This window comes from Phocoena sinus, chromosome 9, assembly GCF_008692025.1.
Source record: "Phocoena sinus isolate mPhoSin1 chromosome 9, mPhoSin1.pri, whole genome shotgun sequence".
In the NCBI taxonomy this organism is placed as follows: Eukaryota; Metazoa; Chordata; class Mammalia; order Artiodactyla; family Phocoenidae; genus Phocoena; species Phocoena sinus.
Window position 1 is genome coordinate 91,490,055 of NC_045771.1, and position 23,325 is coordinate 91,513,379.

The window sequence follows — 23,325 nt, forward strand, 5'->3', positions numbered from 1 at the left end:
ACGGCCAATAGAAAAATAAAATAAATAAAACATTAGGAAATCTAGGTTTGAAGAAGTTAAAAATCACAAAGAGATCACGACTGTTTAATAGTCACTTTTATTTTTTTCTTTGCGGTACGCGGGCCTCTCACTGTTGTGGCCTCTCCTGTTGCGGAGCACAGGCCATGGCTCACGGGCCCAGCCGCCCCGCGGCATGTGGGATCCTCCCGGACCGGGGCACAAACCCGCGTCCCCTGCATCGGCAGGTGGACTCTCAACCACTGCACCACCAGGGAAGCCCTAATAGTCACTCTTTTGACGGAAATCCAGTCACATCTGCCTATACCGTTACCTATACCATTACTTGGACATTCACACTCCACTAGGAACATGATATATTACAAAAGAGAGAGGGACTTTTAAAACCACATTTAATTTTTAATACAAACTCTGTTGCACAAGTACAGAAACGACCCCTTCATGCACAAATTTAGCATCTACCATTATGGAAGAGGAAACACCGTACTTTTCTTGTCCCCGCACACACTGGCAAATTTTAAGTAACTTATCTTTGTGCTCTCGGATGCCAAGGCAGCCTGTTTTGTCTTTCTGGATTTCCACTAGAAAGGTTGATCTGTGAAAAATGCATATCGGAGATATGAAACTAGGTAGGGCCATCTTTACCTGGGATTACTTCAAACTGTGCTTAGGCAAAGCTCTGAAGATTTCTTCTAGAAACCTGCTGTCAATGTGGACAATAGTTCACTCTTTCAGTTTCACAGCAAAAAGGGAAAATAAAAACCCAAAAGGCATTTAATTAAATGCTTTCCAATCCCGTGCACTATATTAATTAGCTAACATCTTATCAGTACAACATAAACATCGTTGGCCCGTTTATTTGTACATAACACCTATAGGCATAGAGCATCTACACTTTAAGTGTATTTACAGATTCAACAAAATATCTACATATAAAAAGCTTTACTTAAAATTAAACTTGATGCAAGTTATGAGAAACCAATTTATTGGCAAATGAAACTGAGCATTCCTTCAACCATAGGTTGTTATAGATTTTCATATCTGGAAGGAAACCATTTGATAGATATTATTTATGACTATGATAGAATATATATGCTTCTTTTTGAAACTGGAGGTGTAATCCCTTTGACTGTTGGCCTTGTCAGCACTTGTCAGACTTCTTAGATTCTGCAAGGCATCCATGCAATTTGTATACACGTTGTTTAACGCTGCAGAGTTTCAAAAGCTGCCACATACATAGAGACTTAGAGGAAAATATATTCCTGTTGGTGTGCTGTTGTATCCTGTTAGTTTTGGAATAGCTTGTTTTTAAAAAAATTTTCTACCTACCAAGTTGACATCTTTCTTACTGAATGTGACTTGTATTAATAGGACCCATAAAAGACCACAAAATCATCACTTGCTCCAGTTGGTGATAAAGCTTTTCTTTTTATACCTATGGGGGAAATCATGCCCCTTAAAATAAACTATCTTCCTAATTTTATTTTCACAGTTCCTTTTCTTTTTTTCAGCGTTGCAGTTTTCATGAACTATGCTTTTTCAAAGTTACTTTTAGACAATGATAGTAATCTAGGACTCCGAGTCGACTGTACCGAATGATACAGAAGGCAGTACGTTGTGGAATGCTTATCGTCTGAAGGCACTGCATGTGTCTTGCCCTGTGCTTTCTGGAATAACTTTTGACACTGAATGGGAGTGATCTGTTTGGTATTCTCTCGGTCTGCCACAAATGCCAAGATGCATTGCAATACGCATTGTTTATGCCTAAAAAGCACTGAAAGGAGAGAGGACGTAAAAGGTAGAACACTGTGCCACTGTAATACCTGGACGATTAAGAAGTCTGTGGAGTAACAGGATCAAAGAGCAGGTAAGAGAGTCTCATAAGCGTGAGCAAATGCACCTGTCATAATGAACGCATTTAGCAAGTAGAGACTGTACACACTGAGCCTAACAGCCTCCCCAAAAGACTAATGACAGCTAGACACAGAGTCACCAATTTCACGACAATGTCCACAAAGACACTGAAGTTCTAGAGAATACTACAGTAACACTCGACAATGAAAACGGAATTCATATTTAGGGGTTCAGCGGAGGAGAGTATAAACAAAGTACCAACCCATGTTTGAATAACATACACGGGTATATTCTTTAAAGGTGTAGCATTTCTCATGCATCCTAGTGAACTGTATCCCGAAGAGGGAAGAACATGATCTGTTGATGACACTGTGTTATTTTTTATCAGTTCTCAGGAAATCAAGATAACCTATGTTGAATGAAAAAGTATGCACTTTGCACTGCAGTTCACATTAAGATATCATTTGACTGAGTTAGGTTCTTGCTTTGATGGTTCTCATCATGTGAACACACAGCAGAACACAGACTTTCTGCCTCAATGTTCAGAGTATGAGAAGGCGGACCGACAAATACTTAAGATAAACATTTGAGAAAAGTGGGATATTGGCAAAGAGCTCACAGATTAAACAAAGGAATTCATGGCGTTGACGGGAGACGGTGCCTCTGAGCTTTCGTTTCCTTCGGCTGGTTCTTTCTCTTTCTTACCACTGTACTGTCCAATAAAGGAGCCGTCCTCATTGAACTGGCCATTCACCCCCTCTCCATAGTCAACTAGGCTGTCATCGCTATCTTCCTTTTTCACAGTCCTGTCTGAAGGTGTTCGACTGCCTTTTTTTAAAGGCTTGTGGTCTTCTGCATCACTGGAAAAAAGAGAAAACATTTTCGTCAAGACTGGCATTTAGGGAAAAGGCTTGGTTCCCAAAGATCATGCGTGCAAATGATGAGAAAGCATTTGGAGCCCTGAGCTCCTCTAGCCCAATCTAATCGTCAGGTGGCCTCCAAAGACCGGGACACGGTTGGAATGAAAGGCAAGTGCACAAACGGTTTAATCATGAAGTCTCCGGTAGGTGGATGGCTTTGTAGGGTGCATGTCAATATCAATGACAGATTTCTGGCTACTGATTCGGAAGCAATTCAGAAATCATCACAAGCATTACAAAAGGAAGAATCGAGAAAAGCTGAAAATCATCACTACTTTCATAGAATTTGAAAGGGGGTAAAAGCTTATGACAAGTTGAGAAGTTAGTACGTTAAACTGCATAATATCTCTGATTCCTTGGGTATGAATGGAGAATGATTTTGGTTAAGTGTGAAGTATGGATTTTTGTTTTTCTGAGCAAGAAGCAAAATCCTGCATCTCAAATCTTTTTGTTACTGAGTGCAGGCCAGACTTGTAAACTTGAACCTTACCTTTCAAGAGACCTACACATTCCATTAAAAGGATGCAGAAGAAACAAGTGAAAATAGCCTAAGAAGGAAAGCAAAATCCTCACACTGACCGTATACAGTATTTTTTTTTTCTGTAAGAATTTTAGTTAATGGGTAAAGATTTATTAATTTGGAAAGAGACGTGCTTTAACTTCAGAGCACTACATCTGTACTATTAATGGCATGTCAATATATTCTGAAGAGTATGCGTGCAAATGCAAAAGCCAAGATTTCCTGCCCTCACTTTTACCTTACTACTCCCTTCTCCGCAGTGTGGAATCTGAGGAGTGTAATTTTATAAAAATGTGTAGGGGTCTCTCTCTATATTTGCTTATGTCTCTTTTGAACCCCTAAGCACAATATCTGCAAGTAGCAGAGTAATCACTATGTTTAAGGACATTCACTCACATGGTCAAGTAACTAGGTATGCATACTTAGTCCCTAGCGAGTAACATTTGGTTTAAAAAAAAAAAAGGAAAAAAAGGCTACGACATCTTTTGTATTCTTTCAAAGAGCAAAAATCCAAGGCAAAAATGGGAAACATAACATTAGTAAAAAATAAAAAGATTTCATGTAAAAGACAGGTCCCATGAGCTGCAGTACCTCACCTAGGAATTTGTGTTAGGATTTAACTGCTCCCTCTTCTTTGAAGAGTAACTTTTTTTTTTTTTTTTTTTTTTTTTTAGCCAAGATACAAATATTTCATGATGCACAAACATTCTGGCTCTTTGACCAATAATTTCTACTAGGGTCTCCAGTTTTTCACCAAGGAGAAAATTTCAAGACTGAAAATAATACTGGCTTCACATGACATTGGCATACGCTCTTGAAAATTACCTGTTTTAGCAATACACAAGTGCTTGTCACAAATTAAATAAATGATATTATCGTTTTAATAAACAGCTGGGGACGTATCACAGAGTCTTGGGGTGGCCTGTGTTTGGGGCACTGTAGGGAACATAGCACCCAGTCTCCAACCCACTGTAAGAATAACCTGCACATTTTTGGAACTTAATCATTAGCTTCTAGGCTGTGCTCGAATACTTCCTGTGAAATACTGCCCATGACTTGGTGAGACACTTAATTCTACTGAGCAGTTCAATAGTGAGCAGAATTTTGTCACCTGGATTCCAACTATTAGTATTATTCTGCTTTGTAGAACTAGTGTTCCAAGGTGTACACTCCAGGAAATTCTAGTCTATGGCATTTCTTTGATTCATCCATCCATCCATCATACATCGAATAAATGTTTACTGAGTGCCTACTCTAAGACATAATGTTCTAGTCGTTCGGGATAGAGCAGGAAACAAAACAGACTAAAGCCCTGACTTCACTGAGCTTACTTCTAGTAGGGGAAAATACAGACAATCAACATATTTAAAAAATTAGTTATAGAGTGTGTCAGAAGGTGATTAGTGCTATGGAAAATATAGGGCTGAGTAAAGAGGATGGAAGGTGTCAGGGGAGGGGATGTAAGACTGACATTCAAATAGGATGTCCAAAAAAGGCCCTGTTAAGAAGTGACATCTGATCAAAGACTTAAAAGGGTTGAGTTAGCCAGGTGGATAGCTGGAGGGAGAGCCATTAGGACAGGAGTAACAGCAGTGCAAATACCCTGAGGTGGGGCAAGCCTGTTCTAGAAATGGCAAAGGAGCTCAGAGGGAGGTGGGGAGAAGAGCGGGGGAGGGAGGGAGAGAGAGAGATGAAAGTAAAAGAGGTAATAGAGCTAGATCAGAGCCTTGTAGGACATTGTAAGGATTCTATCTTTAACTCTGGATGAGATGGGAAGTCACTGGAGAGTTTTCAATGGATGACTGACATGATCTGATTTACATTTTAAAAGGATTACTGTTGGGGGGGAGGGGCGCAGTGGTTAAGAATCCGCCTGCCAATGCAGGGGACACGGGTTTGAGCCCTGGTCTGGAGATCCCACATGCCACGGAGCAACTAAGCCCATGCGCCACAACTACTGAGCCTGCGCTCTAGAGCCTGCGAGCCACAACTACTGAAACCCGCACGCCTAGAGCCCGTGCTCCACAACAAGAGAAGCCACCACAACAAGAGAAGCCACCACAACGAGAAGCCCATGAACCGCAACGAAGAGTAGCCCCCGCTTACCGCAACTAGAGAGAGCCCGTGCACAGCAACGAAGACATAACGCAGCCAAAAACAAATAAATAAAGTAAATTTATAGGAAAAAAAAAGGATTACTGTCATCAGTGTTACGAATAGCCTACCGTAGAGGGAGGAGTTGGTAAACTACAGCAAAATTGGGCCGTGCCCATTTATTATGTATTGTCTCTGGCTGCTTCTGCACTGCAGCAGAATTGTAGAGTTGCAGCAGAAACTGTGTGCCCTGTAAAGTCGAAAATACTTATTATAGGGCCTTTTACAGAAAAAGTTTGCCAATCCCTGCTCTAGGGGGCTGGGGTAATTACAGCAATAATCCAGGAGTGAGAGGGCTATGACTTGGGCCAGAGTGGAACACTGGGAGTGGTACAAAGTGGTCATTATAGACATATTTTGAAGGTGGCACCAACAGGATTTTCTGATGGTGGTTTGAGTAGCAGGAAGGATGGAATTACGCTTACTCAGGAGCGCAGCGTGTTTTGGCTGGAAGATCAGTGGTTCAGCTTTGGACATGTTCAAGTTTGACACATCAGAGGAACCACTCCTTTAATCATTTTGTGAGTCTAGTATAACACTGATATCTAAAACCAACAAGAACACTCTGAGAAAGTAAAATTACATGCCCATGTCATTTATGAACACAAATGATGAAAAAATCCCAAAGAAATCATGAGCAAATAGAATTTAGCAATCTGCTAAAAAGATAATATATTGTGACCAGGTTGGGTTGCATTCCAGGAATGCAGGCTTGTTTTAGCATTTAAACACCAATCCATATAATTCACCATTTTAGCAGAAGAAAAGAAAAATATTTTATGATCATCTCAGTAGATTTAGACAAAAGGTATATGGTAAAATCCAACACACATTCACAAAAAAACTTTCATACACTGGGAACAGAAGTATCTTCATTAATCTGATTAAGTGTGTCTATAAGAAACTTTGAGTTAATGTCATCCTTGATGGTGAATGTTGAAAGTTTTCTGTTTGACATCAGAAATAATAATTAGGACTTCTAACCAAAACTGCATTGGAGGGACTTCCCTGGTGGTGCAGTGGTTAAGAATCCGCCTGCCAATGCAGGGGACACAGGTTCAAGCCCTGGTCCAGGAAGATCCCACATGCCATGGAGCAACTAAGCCCGTGTGCCACAACTACTGAGCCTGTGCTCTAGAGCCCACAAGCCACAACTACTGAGCCCGTGTGCTGCAACTACTGAAGCCCACATGCCTAAAGTCTGTGCCCCACAATAAGAGAAGCCACCGCAATGAGAAGCCCGCGCACTGCGATGAAGAGTAGCCCCCGCTCGCTGAAACTAGAGCAAGCCGGCGTGCAGCAACGAAGACCCAATGCAGCCACCCAAAAACAAACAAAAACTGCACTGGAAGTACTAAGCAAATAGAAGACGTGTATTAAGAAGAAAAGAACTGTCATTATTCATAAACGATATGATTATATATGTAAAAAATCCAAAAGAACCTACAGGCAAACATCAGAATAAAAAGAGAGTTTAGTAATATTGCTTAATACCATATTAGCATAAAAGTAAATTTTATTTAAGTACTTGCAAACAATTGGAAAATGAAATTTTAAAAATAATTCCATTTTGGCTACCGTAAAAATATGAAGTAGATAAGAACAAATAGAACAAAAATATGTGTAAGACCCCCATGAAAATGAAACTCGTGTTCAGAGCTATTAAATAAGAGGTAAATAAAATGGAGGGATACACCATAACTGTGGACAGGAAGACCCATGGTAAATATGTTAACTTTCTTTATATTGCTCTTTAGATTCAATTTATTTCCAATAAAAACACAGTAGGTTTTTATGTGGATCTTGGCAAGCTGATTCTAAGATGTGTATGTACGTGAAAAGGGCCAAGAATATCTAAAAACATCTGTAGGAAGAATCACAAAGTTGGAGGACTTGACCTACCAGCTATCAAGACTCACTCAAAGCTACTGTATTAAGACAGTGTAGTTTTGGGGCAGAGGTAGACAAATTGATCAGTGGAATAGAATACAAGGAGATCTTTTTTTGGCTTTATTCCTACATCAAATTTTCATGTCATCATAACTGGAATCATTTTCAAAATCCTATTTTCCAATCGTTTGCTGGTACAAAGAAATATAATTGACTTTTATGTTAATTCTGTGTCAGGCAACATTACTAAACTCTCTTATGAATTCTAATATTTTCCTGCAGATTCATTTGGATTTTTATACACACAATCACACCAGTCATGAATAATGGCCAGGGAAGGGGCTCCCTGGAAACATCCTTTCCAGCTTAATGGCCATAGTGGATGAGAATCTACAGCAACATGGGCTGTGCTTGAAAGAAGAGAAGTAAAGAAAAGGGATGCTCTACCCACAAACAGAGTCTTTCCAGAAAAAGCTGTTCAAAGGCATCTCAAGATCTTTTTAAGACTTTTTAGAAAGTGGTGTGATGTAATGTCCTACTTCAGGAATTACAATCTGGTTAAATGAGGAAAATGTATATGAGGCACCGGCACAGTGCCTGGCACGTGATTTGTACCTAACAAATCACCACCTGCCATCACACCTCTTCTCTCTACTCCAGACCCCACCTCAGAGAGATGTTTTTTCTAAGAAATCGCTGTATAACACACACACTTAGAACTTTCCAGACTTGTGATGAGCAGTGACAAGTGTCTGCTGAAGCTCTGGGTGAGTGCTTGCCTCTTTTCAACTCAAAGGTGAATTTTCAAATGAAAGAGAATTTTCAAATGAAAGAGTAAGTCAACTACTTTTGACATTGTGCCAAGGGAAGTTGCTTGGTCAAGTTTAAGTGTGAAAGGACAGTTTCCCAAATGAGAGGAATTTAGAAGTTACAGAAGATGATTGAATAGTCACATCCCTATTTAGCTATACAGTATTCAAAGCTTAAAAAAATTAATCTACATTTTTATAAGAATTTTTTAAGGACAGGAGGTGTCAGATGTTCTTAGCCTAGAATGTCAAAGATTGAACGAATTTCAAAATAAGTAATAAAACAGTCATAAAATAGTATATACAGCCATAAAATATATATTTTTTGATACTTACATCCACGATTATCTTTATTCATTGCTATAAGTTGTGCCATGAAAGGAATGTTCAAAACTCAGCTCCTGCATTACTGCCTCTGGGAAGATTTCTTGTACCACCTCCTTCAAGGCCATGCGCTTGGCTTTGGCTTCCTGCCCCTGTCCCCTTGGTGCCTCAGCAGTATCCCTTCCCTTTCATAGCACTCTTTTTTTTTTTTTTTTTCATAGCACTCTTCACCCTACGCTCAGATTGTTCTTTCACCTCCCTGCATCCCTCACTAGACTATAAACTAGTGAGATAACATTCTATTGGTTTTAGTATCCCCATAGCCTAGCATACAGTAGGCACTCAATAAATACTGGTTGAATGAATTCATTGTAAAATAACAATAAAAGAGACTGTGGGCATTTTGGAAATTCTTCAAAATTCTAACTTTAACATGTTTTTCATTTCTTCTTCATCAATTTTTTTTTTTTTTTTTTTTTTTGCGGTACGCGGGCCTCTCACTGTTGTGGCCTCTCCCGTTGCGGAGCACAGGCTCCGGACGCGCAGGCCCAGCGGCCATGGCTCACGGGCCCAGCCGCTCCGCGGCACGTGGGATCCTCCCGGACCGGGGCACGAACCCGTGTCCCCAGCATCGGCAGGCGGACTCCTAACCACTGCGCCACTAGGGAAGCCCTTCATCAATTTTATGATGTGAGACAAAGCATCGGAACATACTCTTTCCTTTCCCTTACCCTAAAGAAGGAATTTTAGCGAGTTCACTTTTTCTCAGCAGCACTTTGTTCAGGATTGTGCACACAGAAGGTATCCATTGAATGTCTGCTGAGTAAAATGCGGCAACGATGGATACATCTGTGATCATTGGGTCTGATTTTCCTGTAGTCACCATCTTACCATGGCCAAACCATACCGCAGGTTTTTTTTTTTTGACACTGACGACCCAAACACTCCCTGTAAAAGTCTGTCATTATTTATACTGCTCACATATCAGTTTATGTCTGTGAGCAGAATAAACCTGAAGTATCCAACAAATGCAACACATCTTCACATCATCCAGGCCTTACGAGCACGGGTTAACATGCTTGCAGCAGGGTCAAGTTCATGTGACAAGCTTCCCATGCCAAGAGCCTCCATTTATGGTATGAATTCAAGTACCATGGTCATATGGCTTATGACCTATGTTCATTCTGGTTTTTAAAGGAATGGATCTGAAGAATAAAAAATATTACACGGTTGGTTGCATTGTTTCTCTGATTTTTCTATATGCTAGTAAGGGTGCAGATCCTACTCTCTGTATAATTAAAGAAACAAACAAAGAAAGCTGCAGGCTTCCAGCAGAGGGTGACTGCTTGGGGGTGGGTGTTGGAGTGAGGGTACAAGATTAGAGCACAGGAAAAAAACATCAGATTTGGCCACTGACGTTCCATCCTTCCTTGCACTATGAAACACCTGCTGGCTCAGAGCCAACCATGTAGAAATGGTTTCATCTTCAAGCCTGAGAACAAGCAAATCATCCACAGAATTCATTTGCATTTAGGCAATAGCCCTGATTTTGTGTGTCTGTGTGATCAGCATATTAATTTATTTCCAGAATGAAAAAGAATAAGAATCAATAAATAATACAGAACTCAAAATTTCTAGAAGGTACAAAGCAGAGAAGGGACTCTTGTGATTGAGGGAGAAGAGTGACATTTAAATGTATTATTAAAAAAAATTCTGTAATAAACAGTTGGAACCATTTTCATTCATTATGACATCTATGAAATGAAAGGTCTTTTCGTTTTTTCAGTAGAAAAGAAACCAAAGGGAAAAAATTCTGAGGTCATGTCAGGAAGTCACAGGACGAAGCCACCTCTGTAGCAAAGGGTGGCTGGGTGTTTTCAGAAGTGATTTCACTTGTGACACTGTCCTTATGAATTTTCAGCTTCAGTGAAAAAAAGTCACTGAGTTGTGTTTCAGGTTTAAGACACCCGTCAGAACCTTATTTCCTTTGGCAACTCCCAGATCAATGGAATAACATGGTTTTTTTTTTTCTTCACACACGAACCAATGTGTGTGTCCTCAGTAAGCCTAAGGAAAAATCTTTCTCTTCTGAGAAACTCAAGGCATAAGCTAAAGACAGCCATATGAAAATGCTTCACAAACATCTCACATATGAATTAACACCAAATAAATATGACCAAATAAATGTAAACACAGTAATGATGAGGCCAGTAACAAAATATTTGCTGTGTACTGCTCTGAAACCCCAAATCACATTAAAACTCATTAGCAGATAGTTTGCAAAGGAGCACAGAAATCATAGGGCTAGAACTCTTTGGAGATCATCTCGTACTTCAACAACTCTATCGTTTTATAGATGAAAAAAATGAGACAGATTAAACGCCATATCTAAAGAAATCAAGGGTAGTGGCTGAGTTGACAGTAAAACTAAGTCTCTTGATTCCAGATGAGTTCACATTCAACTTCAATTTCAATCACGTTTTAATGGAGTAGGCAGCAGAGGGACTCTGAGAAAGTCATATCACATCATATCATGGTTTCACATCACTCTAAGAGCAAGCTGACATTTGAGACGCACGGAGTAAGCAGTACATTGCCAGATTCACTTGGGCATGATAATGCAGAACAGAAACCCATCACCATGTTTCTGTATGGAGTGCAATGGTTTGTTTTCAGTTCATGCAAATATGTGATATTTTCAGGTTATATTAAAGATCCAGCTTTAGCACTACAAATGAGGGAGTGGTGTGCATATCCTGGGTAGAATTCTAGTCACAGGAACACTAAAAATAACAAGTTATTTAGTAATTATGAGCTCCCCTGCTTTACAGGAGAAATGTGTAGAGAGTGAATGAAATCAGCAAAGGTTTCAACTCACCCAACCTAAGGCCTGGCAACCCTAGGCTGTGGCCATCTGCAGGCTGCTTTAATGCGCTATAAAACCTTGTGGGTGGACAGGTGGGGATGCTGATGAGGTTTTCATACCCTTTCAGTCTCAGAGTCAACATCTGACATCAAGACAACCCTCACTAGATGTTTTTCTGTATCCTAAGATACAGAATTCTGAAGAGTTTTAAAAATCACAGTCATCTCCTCTGAAAAGGGGATCAGAATGAAAGCTGAGGTGCCAAGATATATAGGAAAAACACTTGTATCTGCGTGGAGACTGGCGTGAATCTAATTTTGTAAAAAAATACACAGCTTTTCTCAACCAGTTCTCATATTTCTTATCCTTGGCATTATTTTGCCCCTTGTGATATTGACATGGAAACACCAAAGATGAGCTCTAGAGACAGGTGAAAATTAAGACACATATGTTATTTGTAAATGTCACGTGGCAATCACAATAGTGACATATTTTATTTCACCTAAAAGCCTTTTCTTCCAGCAAAAAATTTTTATCATCTTTTCAAAGTACCAGCAGCTAACATTATTAATAAACTCTTACATCTGTCATCAATTTCATTCATTTCTGCTCTTGTTTTGATTATGTATTTCTTTGGATATAATGAATATCATTAGGGTTTATTTTACAAGTTGATCACTGAATAATGGATGTGAACAAAAGCCTCAGTACCAGCTCAGCGCATATTTAAAAGATTATACTTTATATAAACAAGAGGCTTATAGAAAGAAAGAACACTGTGCAAAGGCATTGATTAATAGATGTATTCTTTTGGAACACCAAAATCCCAATCTTTTAAATGAATAAATATATCTTTTGTTTTTGTTTTTGAACATATCTAAAGTAACCACTTATCTCTCTTTAAAAAGACCTATAACCCCTAGGCAAGAATATCTTTGTTTAAACAGTTTCTTTCTTCCTTTTTTTTTTTAAAAAAAAGTATTTAGCACACAGGTTACATTAAATTTGTCCTTAAAGACACAGCCAAGCCAGGAATGTTTTAGCAAAATCCTGTGAGTTAATACACTGCCTCCAGGGCTGTGATATTTCTTAATAATTAACGGCTTCTAAAACAACCTGGTCATCATTTCATGATTAATAGGAGGGGGTACAGGTACCTGTTTTGGAAAAAAGGCTTCAAATCCAAGATGAAAAAGTGACATAAATTTTACAAAAGCACTGCTTAGAGAATGACAAGGATAGTTTGTTTGCTTTACAATGCAGGTGTGTAGGGTCTTTATTGCTGTTTGAACTCTTATTATCACACACCAGCTTTTCTATGTTCATCAGTTACAGCAAGGGTCTCTGGAAAATAGGACAGAGTGGAAGATATTCCATCTCCAAACCTACCACTAAGATGGAAATTTATTTTTTAATGAAAGTGAGATTATTTTAACTGTGCGGGGTGTGTAAACATTTAGACATGCAAGTGTTTCTAAACTAATTTTTGAGATAAATAGGAAATCCCAGGCAGAGTGCATTCCTGGCTGAATCCCATTCTAAGGAGACTGAGTGTGGTGTCTGTTCAAGGCAGGGAGGATGAAGGGTGGCTGAGAAGCAGGGGCTCACCTGTATTCTCCAAAAGTGCCGTCATCTTCCTTCATAGGTTGAATTTCAGGATCCGCGTGGGCATCTTCCTTTTCTTTAACTAAAAAAAATTCCAAAATGACATTATTACCTATTGATCCTGTCTTTCCTTATTCAACGTGCACTCTATGAGATATATGGCAGTGGGAAATAATTCTATACACCATAGAGTTATACAACCAGATGTATCTTGTGGCTATTTATTTATTTACTTGCCATGTGGCTTGCAGATCTTAGTTCCCTGACCAGGGATCGAACCTGGGCCACGGCAGTGAAAGCCCGGAATCCTAACCACTATGCAACCAGGGAACCCCCTATGCATATATTTTGATGTTCTAGTCTCTTGGAGGTAAATTTGTAGAATGAACAACTAATTAACATACAAAGTTGACTTCATATAAAAAGCATTTTGGGGGCTTCCCTGGTGGCGCAGTGGTTGAGAGTCCGCCTGCCGATGCAGGGGACATGGGTTCGTGTCCCGGTCCGGGAATATCCCACATGCCGCGGAGCGGCTGGGCCCGTGAGCCATGGCCGCTGAGCCTGCGCGTCCGGAGCCTGTGCTCTGCAACGGGAGAGGCCGCAACAGTGAGAGGCCCGCGTACCGCAGAAAAAAAAAAAAGCGCATTTTGGCACAAGTCTCTTACTCACCTGCTAAAGGAATAAGTCTGAAGCTTCTAAGATTTCCCTCTATTTTACCAATCTATCTATTAACTATATTCATGGTTACAAATTGTTTTTGTACATCTAATTTTTTGTAGATTTTTTCTCTGCCACTGGAGGGGAAAATGGCCAGGTAAAGAAAACAGAAATTCACTGGATCCACTAAATTGAACAAAACATTAACCATATAGGGAAAGCAACAGTACACATCATGATATCAAGATCCAGTTCATGCATCACTTCCTCTGGAAAACTTGAGGTACCTTCTCCCTCTGCCTGTTGGTTTTAGGTGCTATTTCAGCACCTATGACTCATGTAAAGCCTAAGGAAGCAGAGTCACTAAGACCGTCAGAGGACTGATTCATCTGCTCCCCCAAGTGTCTTCCGATCCTTGGCAAGGTTGAGTCTTCCATTACATACAAAGGGATCAAAAATTGTTTGAACAGAAAGTCCAAACGTATGTCTCTTGGGAGGATACACTTATTGCAATCTCTGTGATTACTCTCATGATTTCTTTTTAGTTTAATGGATCATCATACAGCATTATACGGCAATTTCAGTCTTTCTTTCTTACCTGGATATTTACCACCTTTGTTTCTTCTGATGAAGCAAACAATCAGCAAAATTAAGATCAGGAGAGCGACAGCACACATTAGACCAATGAACCAGCCCTGGGTCGCTATATCCACCTGCCGGCTTGCCATTGCTGGAAAACAAATCAATGGCGTCAGTGTGAATGGGTTAAGGGAGCGGTGATAATTGTTGTAGTCACTTGTAGTAAAAAAAAACCTGCCATAGTACATAAGCTTTTCCATATTTTACATGTGGCCCCGCCTTGGAATCTGTCAGTTATCAATCAGGAGTTACATAAATACTTAACTCTGAAAAATCTTCAATAATTAAAACAATTCAAATAGAGAAATCCGACTGCTAACACCATTCAATGCTAACAAACTCTGCTGAGCACTGTTTTCATAGTTATTTTCACTGTATATTTTCAACAGAAACACAGTCCCAAACCAATTTAAATTATTGTTTTTGGGATAAATTGTACATTAAGTACAATGATAAGAACAGAAAACCATTTTAAACAGAACAGAATGTATACATCTAATTGAGTATTTTTCTTTCAAAGGAACCACTCTGGGAGGCTAAAATATCATTGCAATGATGCTGCAACTTTTCCAAATGTGTTGGAAACCTTCTGTTTAAAAAGGAAACTTTCCACACATGAAACCTGTCCACATAAGATAACCAACCTTATTATTTTCTATAACGTCTCGACTTGCACCCAAAATATTACTTAGATTTGTTTTTCATCTCATTTATAAGAGTTGGTTCTGAAAGATCTGGGGAAATTTCTGAAAAATCCTATTTACCCTCAAAGGATCAGTAAGCAATATTCAATATCGTTCAGAATCCAATCAAAAGACTCTGAGATATATCTTGATCAGTGGTATCATTATCGGAATAAGCGGCCAGTTTAGAAAGAAAATACTCATTCACATGTATACATGTACTTTAAGTCTTCCTCTATTCTGTTTTGAGTCAAATAATGTGAAGCCCCTTATTCAACCAATCATAGTATGCAAATCTCCTAAGAAAAACACAGAATAATTAGCATTACCAGCATTATTCAAAAGTGTCAATCAAATGGGACAAAGTGCAGCATCAATGGCTATTCAGACAAGCCCATGAGAATTTGTTGAAAACACTGGTATGAATCTTTTTTAAAAAGGTCTTGATTTTTTTCTCTTTTGACCATAATCAAGGTAAAAGGTTTTCTTTTTTTTTAATTCAGAAGAATGCCTATATCATTCTTTTTTGATTCAATTTCTTCTGAATCCATTTAACATGGTTGGGTTAGATGTATGTGATTGCTGGATGCAGAAAGAAGCATGGCGACACCTATCCCAGTTTCTGCTCTATGCTGCAAAAATAGCACCTCATTGCCTTTTTTCTCCACCCAAAGGATAGGGAGAAAAATGAAATGCTTAAAATCAAGTGTGAAGAGAAATGTGAAAAATATGTGGATGTGTGTTGAAGAAATAAAATTAGAAGTGGAAATACATTCTCTGGAACATAAATCAAATTGCCAGTAGCCTTTCCCCAATAGCCCCTTGTGTCTCATTGGTTATCGGGGTTTTGAGTTGTATCATCATTCGCTACAACTGAAACATGAGGATGGGCAGGGCTCCCCTACCATACACGTACCATAACCATCAACGGGATGAAGATGAAAACAACGATAACGAGAGCTAGCATTTTGAAACTTATACTAGGCACTGTGATGAGGGCAAAATCTCATTCAGTCTTCACAAAAATCCTGTGAGGTAGGCATGAGGAATAAACCCATGCTCAGAACAGGTAAAGACCTTGCCTGAGAGTTGGAGCTTCACCCAAGACTGCAGACTCCAAAGAACATGGTACCAGCCATTATGCGCTACTGCTATAATGCACTGATGTCCAGGCATCAACTCTGCAGAAGTCTTTACAGAGAATAAAATGTTGTAGGGACTTTCTACCTTTGAAATATTTTAAAAGTCCATCAGTACACACTCTTTGGCAACACAGTTCTGTCAATTCACACGTGGTCTCTGATATGTACATTTTCTTTGAAACTGAACCAAAAATCAACTGGTGTTAAGTCTATGGAGCATTTGATTGAAGCTACAGAGTCCTTGTTTTTAATATGCTTAATGATTTACAGCCCTTTAATAAATAGTATCTACATTTACATTTTTCATCTAATTGAATGCAACTGCTAAGGGCAAATGGCAATAAGATCCTCAAGTATTAGCATAGACACTGTCTTTATAGACATGGTAACTGTCAAAATTGAACTGCCGGCTGGCAGTCTGCAGCTATGCAACTATGCACAAAGTAGAAATGTTTCTTGACAGCTGATAAAGGAACATCCAAGTTGACTTTGAATTTTTGCCCCTATGTCTAAAGAAAAAAGTTTCAAATATGTCACTATCCCATTTATTTAAGACTGGGCAGACACAGTATGTTAAGAGGTGCACGTGTATGCATGGTCACACACGTATACATACACACACACACACACGCACCGGAAGTTGATATGATACAAAAATTATGTAAGTGAAAATAGCTTCTATTGATTTCCCATCCATATGAAAAGGGATCTGAAGCCCAGAATGACTGTAAGAGGCTCCAAGTGTTCCCAGGACATTCCAAAATCATCTTAACTAGAGATACATATACAAACCCAAGTCATGGCCACCACTGTGCATCTCTCACACACACACACATACGTAATGAAGCCCGTGAGGCTTTCTCTTCTTGAATCTGAGTTTCGATGGGTGGGTAATACAGTAGGATTGGGTAGGAAAGTGACAGATGATTATCCCTTTATTTAAAACTTTTACAGGGCTTCCCTCGTGGCTCAGTGGTTGGGGGTCCGCCTGCCGATGCAGAGGACACGGGTTCGTGCCCCGGTCCGGGAAGATCCCACATGCCGCGGAGCCGCTGGGCCCGTGAGCCATGGCCGCTGAGCCTGCGCGTCCGGAGACTGTGCTCCGCAACGGGAGAGGCCACAGCAGTAAGAGGCCCGTGTACCGCAAAAAAAAAAAAAAAAAAAATTTTACAGTAAAATTATATTCATGTATTACTTGAATAAGCCACAGAGCAACACATTAAACAAATAGACAAATATAAAGAATCCGAAAAGAGAAAAGCAGCCAGGGGCATGAAATTGATTTTGTTTCCTAGAAGTTAGTCTTAACAACAATCTCCTCCATCACATTGCTCGTTGTCTCATGTTTAACCTGTGCGGTGTGGGAGTAGGTCTCTGAGGAAAACGTCCTTGAGTACTCAGAATAACAGAACACAGAAGACAACAGACTCACAGACTTAGAAAACAAAGTTCAGGTTACCGAAGGGGAAAGGTGGGGAGAGGGATAAATTGGGAGATTGGGATTGACATACACCCACTACTATATTTAAAATAGATAACCAACAAGGGCCTACTGTATAGCACAGGGAACTCCGCTCAATATTCTGGGATAACCTAAATGGGAAAAGAATCTAAAAAAGAATGAATATATGTATAATTGAATCACTTTGCTGTACACCTGAAACTAGCACAACATTGTTAAACAACTATACCCCAATATAAAATAAAAACTAAAAAAAAGGGCTTCCCCGGTGGCGCAGTGGTTGAGAGTCTGCCTGCCGATGCAGGGGACACGGGTTCGTGCCCCGGTCCAGGAAGATCCCACATGCCGTGGAGCGGCTGGGCCCGTGAGCCATGGCCGCTGAGCCTGCGCGTCCAGAGCCTGTGCTCCGCAACGGGAGAGGCCACAACAGTGAGAGGCCCGCGTACCACAAAAAAAAAAAAAAAAAAAAAAAAAAAAAAAAAAAAAAACTAAAAAAAAAATTTAAAAACATGGAAGAAAAAGAGTGAGATAAATGGTTATTTTGAAGAACCCATTATGTATAAAAGTGTCCTGTTAAAGTAGTTAGAAATGTTTAGAAAGGGAAAACAATGACCTTGGCCAAAGTTTGGAGGCAGTTGACCAAAAAAACACAATCCACTAAAAAAAACACCCCAACTGTTGGGCCCAGTGAAAGCAAATCTGCTCTAAATCTTTTGTGAAAGGAGAGAAGAGACACAATGATTGAGGGAAGGAGGGGAGAAAGCAAGAAGAGGAGGTGGGGTCTTAACAAAAGTGTGGGTGAGAAGCACGACACCAGGACACCGCCTCTAGTCTTCTTTGTTTTCCAGTGTGTGCCATAGGAAAAGAAATTAAGAAATAGACCTTAAAAATCCAGACTGTCAAAGGCAGAGACGGTGTCATGCTAAGAAGATTCATAAAATAAGCACAGATGAAAGTCCAGTCTAGGTTCCTGAAATACACAGAACTCAGAGAGAGAAGGAGCTCATTCACGCAGAGTTAAAAAATCAGCCAGGATGGTATGTTTCCACGCCAAGTACTGGCATTCACACCTCAAAACCCAGCTGGAGGAGCGAAAAGCGAGAGCAGCAGAAGACAGTACTGTCGCCCTGGAGTTCATCCTTACAGGACATGGAAACCGGAAGCACAAGGAAGTTGGATTAACAGTACTTGCTCCTGGAGGTAATATGGTAACTAAAGTCACTAGGGTTTAACGGATATTTATTCTCTCAAGTCAAAGGTGACAAGAAGTGGTTGTGGCCTCGTCCTATTTCTCCTTCGCTGGCACACAAGAATGGCCCACCCATGATGGTTGTTCATCTTGAACTTGCCAGCTGCAGCTGTTACTTTAGGTATAGTAACACGGAAGACAAAATGTTTTTCTAAAGGGTTTGCCCTCTGTGCTAGAAGAGGACCAAAAAAATATGCCACAACTTGATTTTGTGGGTGGAATCCAATTCTAGCTAGATCTGCAAGGTGGGGAGTACACTGGGGCCATGAAGGGTGCTGGGAAGATAACCCAAGTGCTGAACAGAGTGGTCATTTTTGAGACAACCTGTTCCCCTTGGGATGTGGGCCTCTGTGGCCCTGAACAGGGGGTGTAGTGAGAGCCTCTCCTCAGTGTCGAAAGGCTGAGCTCTCTGCGTTCTAGCTGGGTGACAGGGTAGGCCCTCTACCTCTCATTACTGGTCGTTGACGTGAGGTGCGAGTGGGTAACAACACTGTCTCCTTCAAAGGATTGTTGTAAGGACCAAATGAGAAAAGCCAAGAAAACCATTCACCTAGTACAGATTAGCTCTGAATAAATGCTAGGGCTGTTATTATTAGCATTCTAGCTGTAAATATGGGCAGAATATCTACTTGAGTTTTTAGTATTTTGAAATTAAAATCTCTCGATAATAACAAACACCTCATCACACTAGCTGTGAATGGATATTCCTCCTTTAAGTTTAAAACAGTATTTTCCTAGATCTCTGTACGCAAGTGGATATGAAAATCAAAAAAAAAGGAAAAAAATTTTTTTCCTTAAGCATCATTTTAGCACATGAATATTTTTATAAGGTATTTTAATATTACCTTTATTTAATAAGTTATTGACTATTACCTTTGGTTTCTTTCTGTTTTAAAAAACCACTCATGTTTGTATCTTTTCTAAATTAGAAGAAATGATATTAAAAATCATAATGCTTGGGTAAGGAAAGACACAAAAAAATACATTTTTGCCTAAAGGTTCTACAGGAAATTCAACATGCCCCCAAGAATGCATGAAGTGACTGAAGATAACATGGTTTTATGAATCACAAAATGGACACACACTACACAACCCTTCTTAAAACTGAAGCAAGTGTGGATTGTTTTCCATCTTATGAGTAAATAGGAATACTCTTGCATCTTACAAGAACATTTTTCTTTATTTTAGAAACTTTTTTCTTTATTTTAGAGACTGTAATGTCCTTGTGTATTGTGATAATGTTCACATAACTAAAATATATACAGGCAGTCAAATATGGTACGATAATGAAATACACGCATTGAACAATTTCTTGCTCTATACCAGTTTAACGTTCTTTGCATCAGTTGTCTAACCCAAACTGCAGGGTTCTGCTGGATTACAGTCCATTCTGGCATAAAAAAAATTGTGACTTTATCAATGAGTTATTTCAGCTCTAAAGCGTTTCAAAAATTCCGTCCTAACTCTGAGGGAAAGTTTAGACATGTTAATGATGTGAAAAATTGAATCACCCAAATCATGTAGGTTAAGAAGCGTATTTCCCTCTGCTTTTGTAATGGTTTTGGCAATCGTGTGATTAGAAGATGACGTCCTCAATTCTGGAATTCATTTGATATAAAGAGCCAAAGACAATTAAGAACCCAACTCCCCACCCAACTGGGCCGCACAGTTGACATCCCTACCCAAAACACAGCTCCACCAGCACTCCCGCCTCCAGCTGGAGCGGTGGGTGGCTTCACCTCTGACTGGGAGCCAGAACGGGCGTGGTGTGTGCCTCACCTGGGCCTGTCTCAAACATACCCTCTGAACCCACAAAGCCAGAGTCCCCGTCAGCACCAACTTGAATTTGGTATGCTGTTCCTGGCATTAGACCCTATAACCCAAAGAAGCTCCGAGAACCAGTTACAGTTTCTTTCCTCCATTCTTCTTTGCCTATGGAAATATTGCAAAACAACACATTTGAATATATTAAGGGAACAGAAGTGACTTAATGCTTCCAGAAAGGAAAATACACTTTAAAAGCTAAAGACAAAATCTAGGGTGCTTCAGTTTATCATTTTCGATGATTATAAGTTGAGTCATGTCAAATAAATCAGTGAAAATGAAGGACTACATGAAAACGTCCTCAAAGAAAAATCGACTGGATATCAGATTGCATTTTAATTGCATGTACTCCCATTGAGTTAAATCTTTTTGATACAAAGGAAGCTTCTTGATCTGAACCTTGCCTTGTGAAATTATTGAGTTTCTCTAATGATATTTCTAAAAAGAACTGTTATACATTAAATAGCTGGATCGAACTATGGAAAGGATTGTTTTTTAAGGTTCACAAGATGAATCTTTCGGTAAACTTAAATACCTTAAAATTTATCCAAGTTATAGATTCAACCTTTCCCAAGTATTGGTTTTTCTAAACCCATAGTTTTTTTGTTTTTTTTAATATTTATTTGCATGATAAAGGCCTAAACAGAAGTTGGACTATATTCAATATTTTGTCACAAACATTCACTGGCCACCCAGCTCATTACGTGCAGAGCACACTTCATTAAGGAGGGGGCACTGGGTTCTCATGAACTGCTGAAAACTAAAGCTGCGCCATCTCCTAGTAGATGTGGCGAGGATGTAGTAGAGCGCCTGACTTGGGAATCCATTAAACACTGGAATATAATTATTCATTATTACTCTTGTTTACGAGTCGTGGGTAAAGAACAGTTTTAGGTACCACAACCTGAAAATAACATATGCAATGGAACTTACTATGTCCCTTGTATTTAATAACATGAACCAAAGAGATTCCTAGTTACGTATAAAATATATAGGTTGATGGTTCGCTCTGATTTTTTCAGACACATCTGATCCATTTATTTGGGTCAGGTTATTTTTCAAGATGATCCACAGTACATCCTGAAAATGTTCTCAATCTCCTCAAATGCAGCCCCCAAATTGAAAACCGGGTAACAAAGTCATTTCTTACTGCCAGCTACAACATATTCAACAGAAACGTTCACATGCTCTGGTCCCTCATATTCCCAACTGACATTGGCTGAGGTCTCAGCAGTGGCAGTAGTAAGTCTGCTGATCCTGGGGTTTACTCCTTGAAATAAATATACAATAGAAAAATAAAACAGACAGACAGACAATCAAACTGCAAAACCGTACACACACAACATGTAAAATAAGTACTCTGAAATTCTTCCAGTGAAATGAAATTAGAACTGACTGTTGAAATTCAGGATTCCCTCTTACTTCACTTTCAGTACAGAAAGGGTTTTCATTTCTTAAACCACAGCATTAGGAAATAAATTAGTAATCAGAAATAATGAGTTCTGTTGAATTAAAATGTATGAGTTCTGTGATGTGGGTCCTGAACAGTGTCAACTGTTGCCCATGAGAGACAGTCACAGGGAACATCAGAGTCTCCATTTGCTGACGTACGGCGCCAGGGGAGCTGCCAAACAATGCCGGGGGCAGAGGGCACAGAACATGGGAGACTGCAAGGTAAAACCTCATACTAGTGGCTGCCTTTCCATGCTATTTATCATCTCAGTGCAGGTCTTTAAGGAATTTGTGTTGGGTGAGAAAAAGATGCTCCTTAGAATACCAGCTTCTGACTTATTTTGAGTCACACATTTCTTTAAGAATCTGCCTCTAGGGAGCTCAGGGACCCCATGTGAGGAGCATCTACTCTGGAGAAGGTGGATAGTTAGGGCACACTGGAAGGGAAGCTGCAAAAAAAAAAAAAAATGGGGCTTCCCTGTGGCTCAGTGGTTGAAAGTCTGCCTGCCGATGCAGGGGACATGGGTTCGTGCCCCGGTCCGGGAGGATCCCACATGCTGCGGAGCGGCTGGGCCCGTGGGCCATGGCCACTGAGCCTGCGCGTCTGGAGCCTGTGCTCCGCAACGGGAGAGGCCACAACAGTGATAGGCCCGCGTACCGCAAAAACAAAAACCAAAACAAACAAAAAAACCAAGAAGACGTAGCTAATCACATTCCTAACTGACTTCAGTTGTCTGAGGTTCTCCTCTTAAAGGAATAATGATAGGAATATGATCAATCAACAGAGACGTATTTACAACAGTACTAATGAACATGTGTATAAAACATTAGTGGCAAAGAACCCAGGCAAAACATTACTTTTCTTTAAACATTTTTGGAATCATGAAACTGAGGAATTTAGTCTTGGGGTAATTATGGAAGATGTTCAAGGCAGAACCATACCTTCCAACAGAAGAGCAATCAGCTTATTTTTAAAGACACCCAGAGAAGACAGCGCAATTTCCTAAGGTTATGTGGTTTGGCCCCTTTTATCATGGAGAATTCTAACCCTCCTTGCTTTTAATACCCACTCGTGCACTTACTGAACTCATTGAGCACCTATGACATGCCAGGCAATGTTTCCTTGGATGTGCTAGTGTCATTTCTCCTCTAGGCTTTCTTAAATCTGTATCTAATCTCTCTTCCTACTCTAAGTCTTTCTTTGTACAGCCCACCAGTGTGGTTACCTACGTTTTAGCTTCCAAAACTACATCTCTG

At 39.8% G+C, this 23,325-nt stretch overlaps 1 protein-coding gene across 1 annotated transcript in view; it reads right to left on the reverse strand.

Annotated features, from left to right (window-relative positions):
• Window positions 1-249: 249 nt before the first annotated feature.
• NRCAM (neuronal cell adhesion molecule) overlaps window positions 250-23,325 on the reverse strand; it is a 333,422-nt gene continuing 310,346 nt past the window's right edge. Inside the window, 3 exon segments of the mRNA XM_032643696.1 lie at window positions 250-2,732; window positions 12,964-13,042; window positions 14,216-14,347. Of these exon segments, the coding sequence (XP_032499587.1) occupies window positions 2,495-2,732; window positions 12,964-13,042; window positions 14,216-14,347 (449 nt within the window). The 3' untranslated portion in view covers window positions 250-2,494.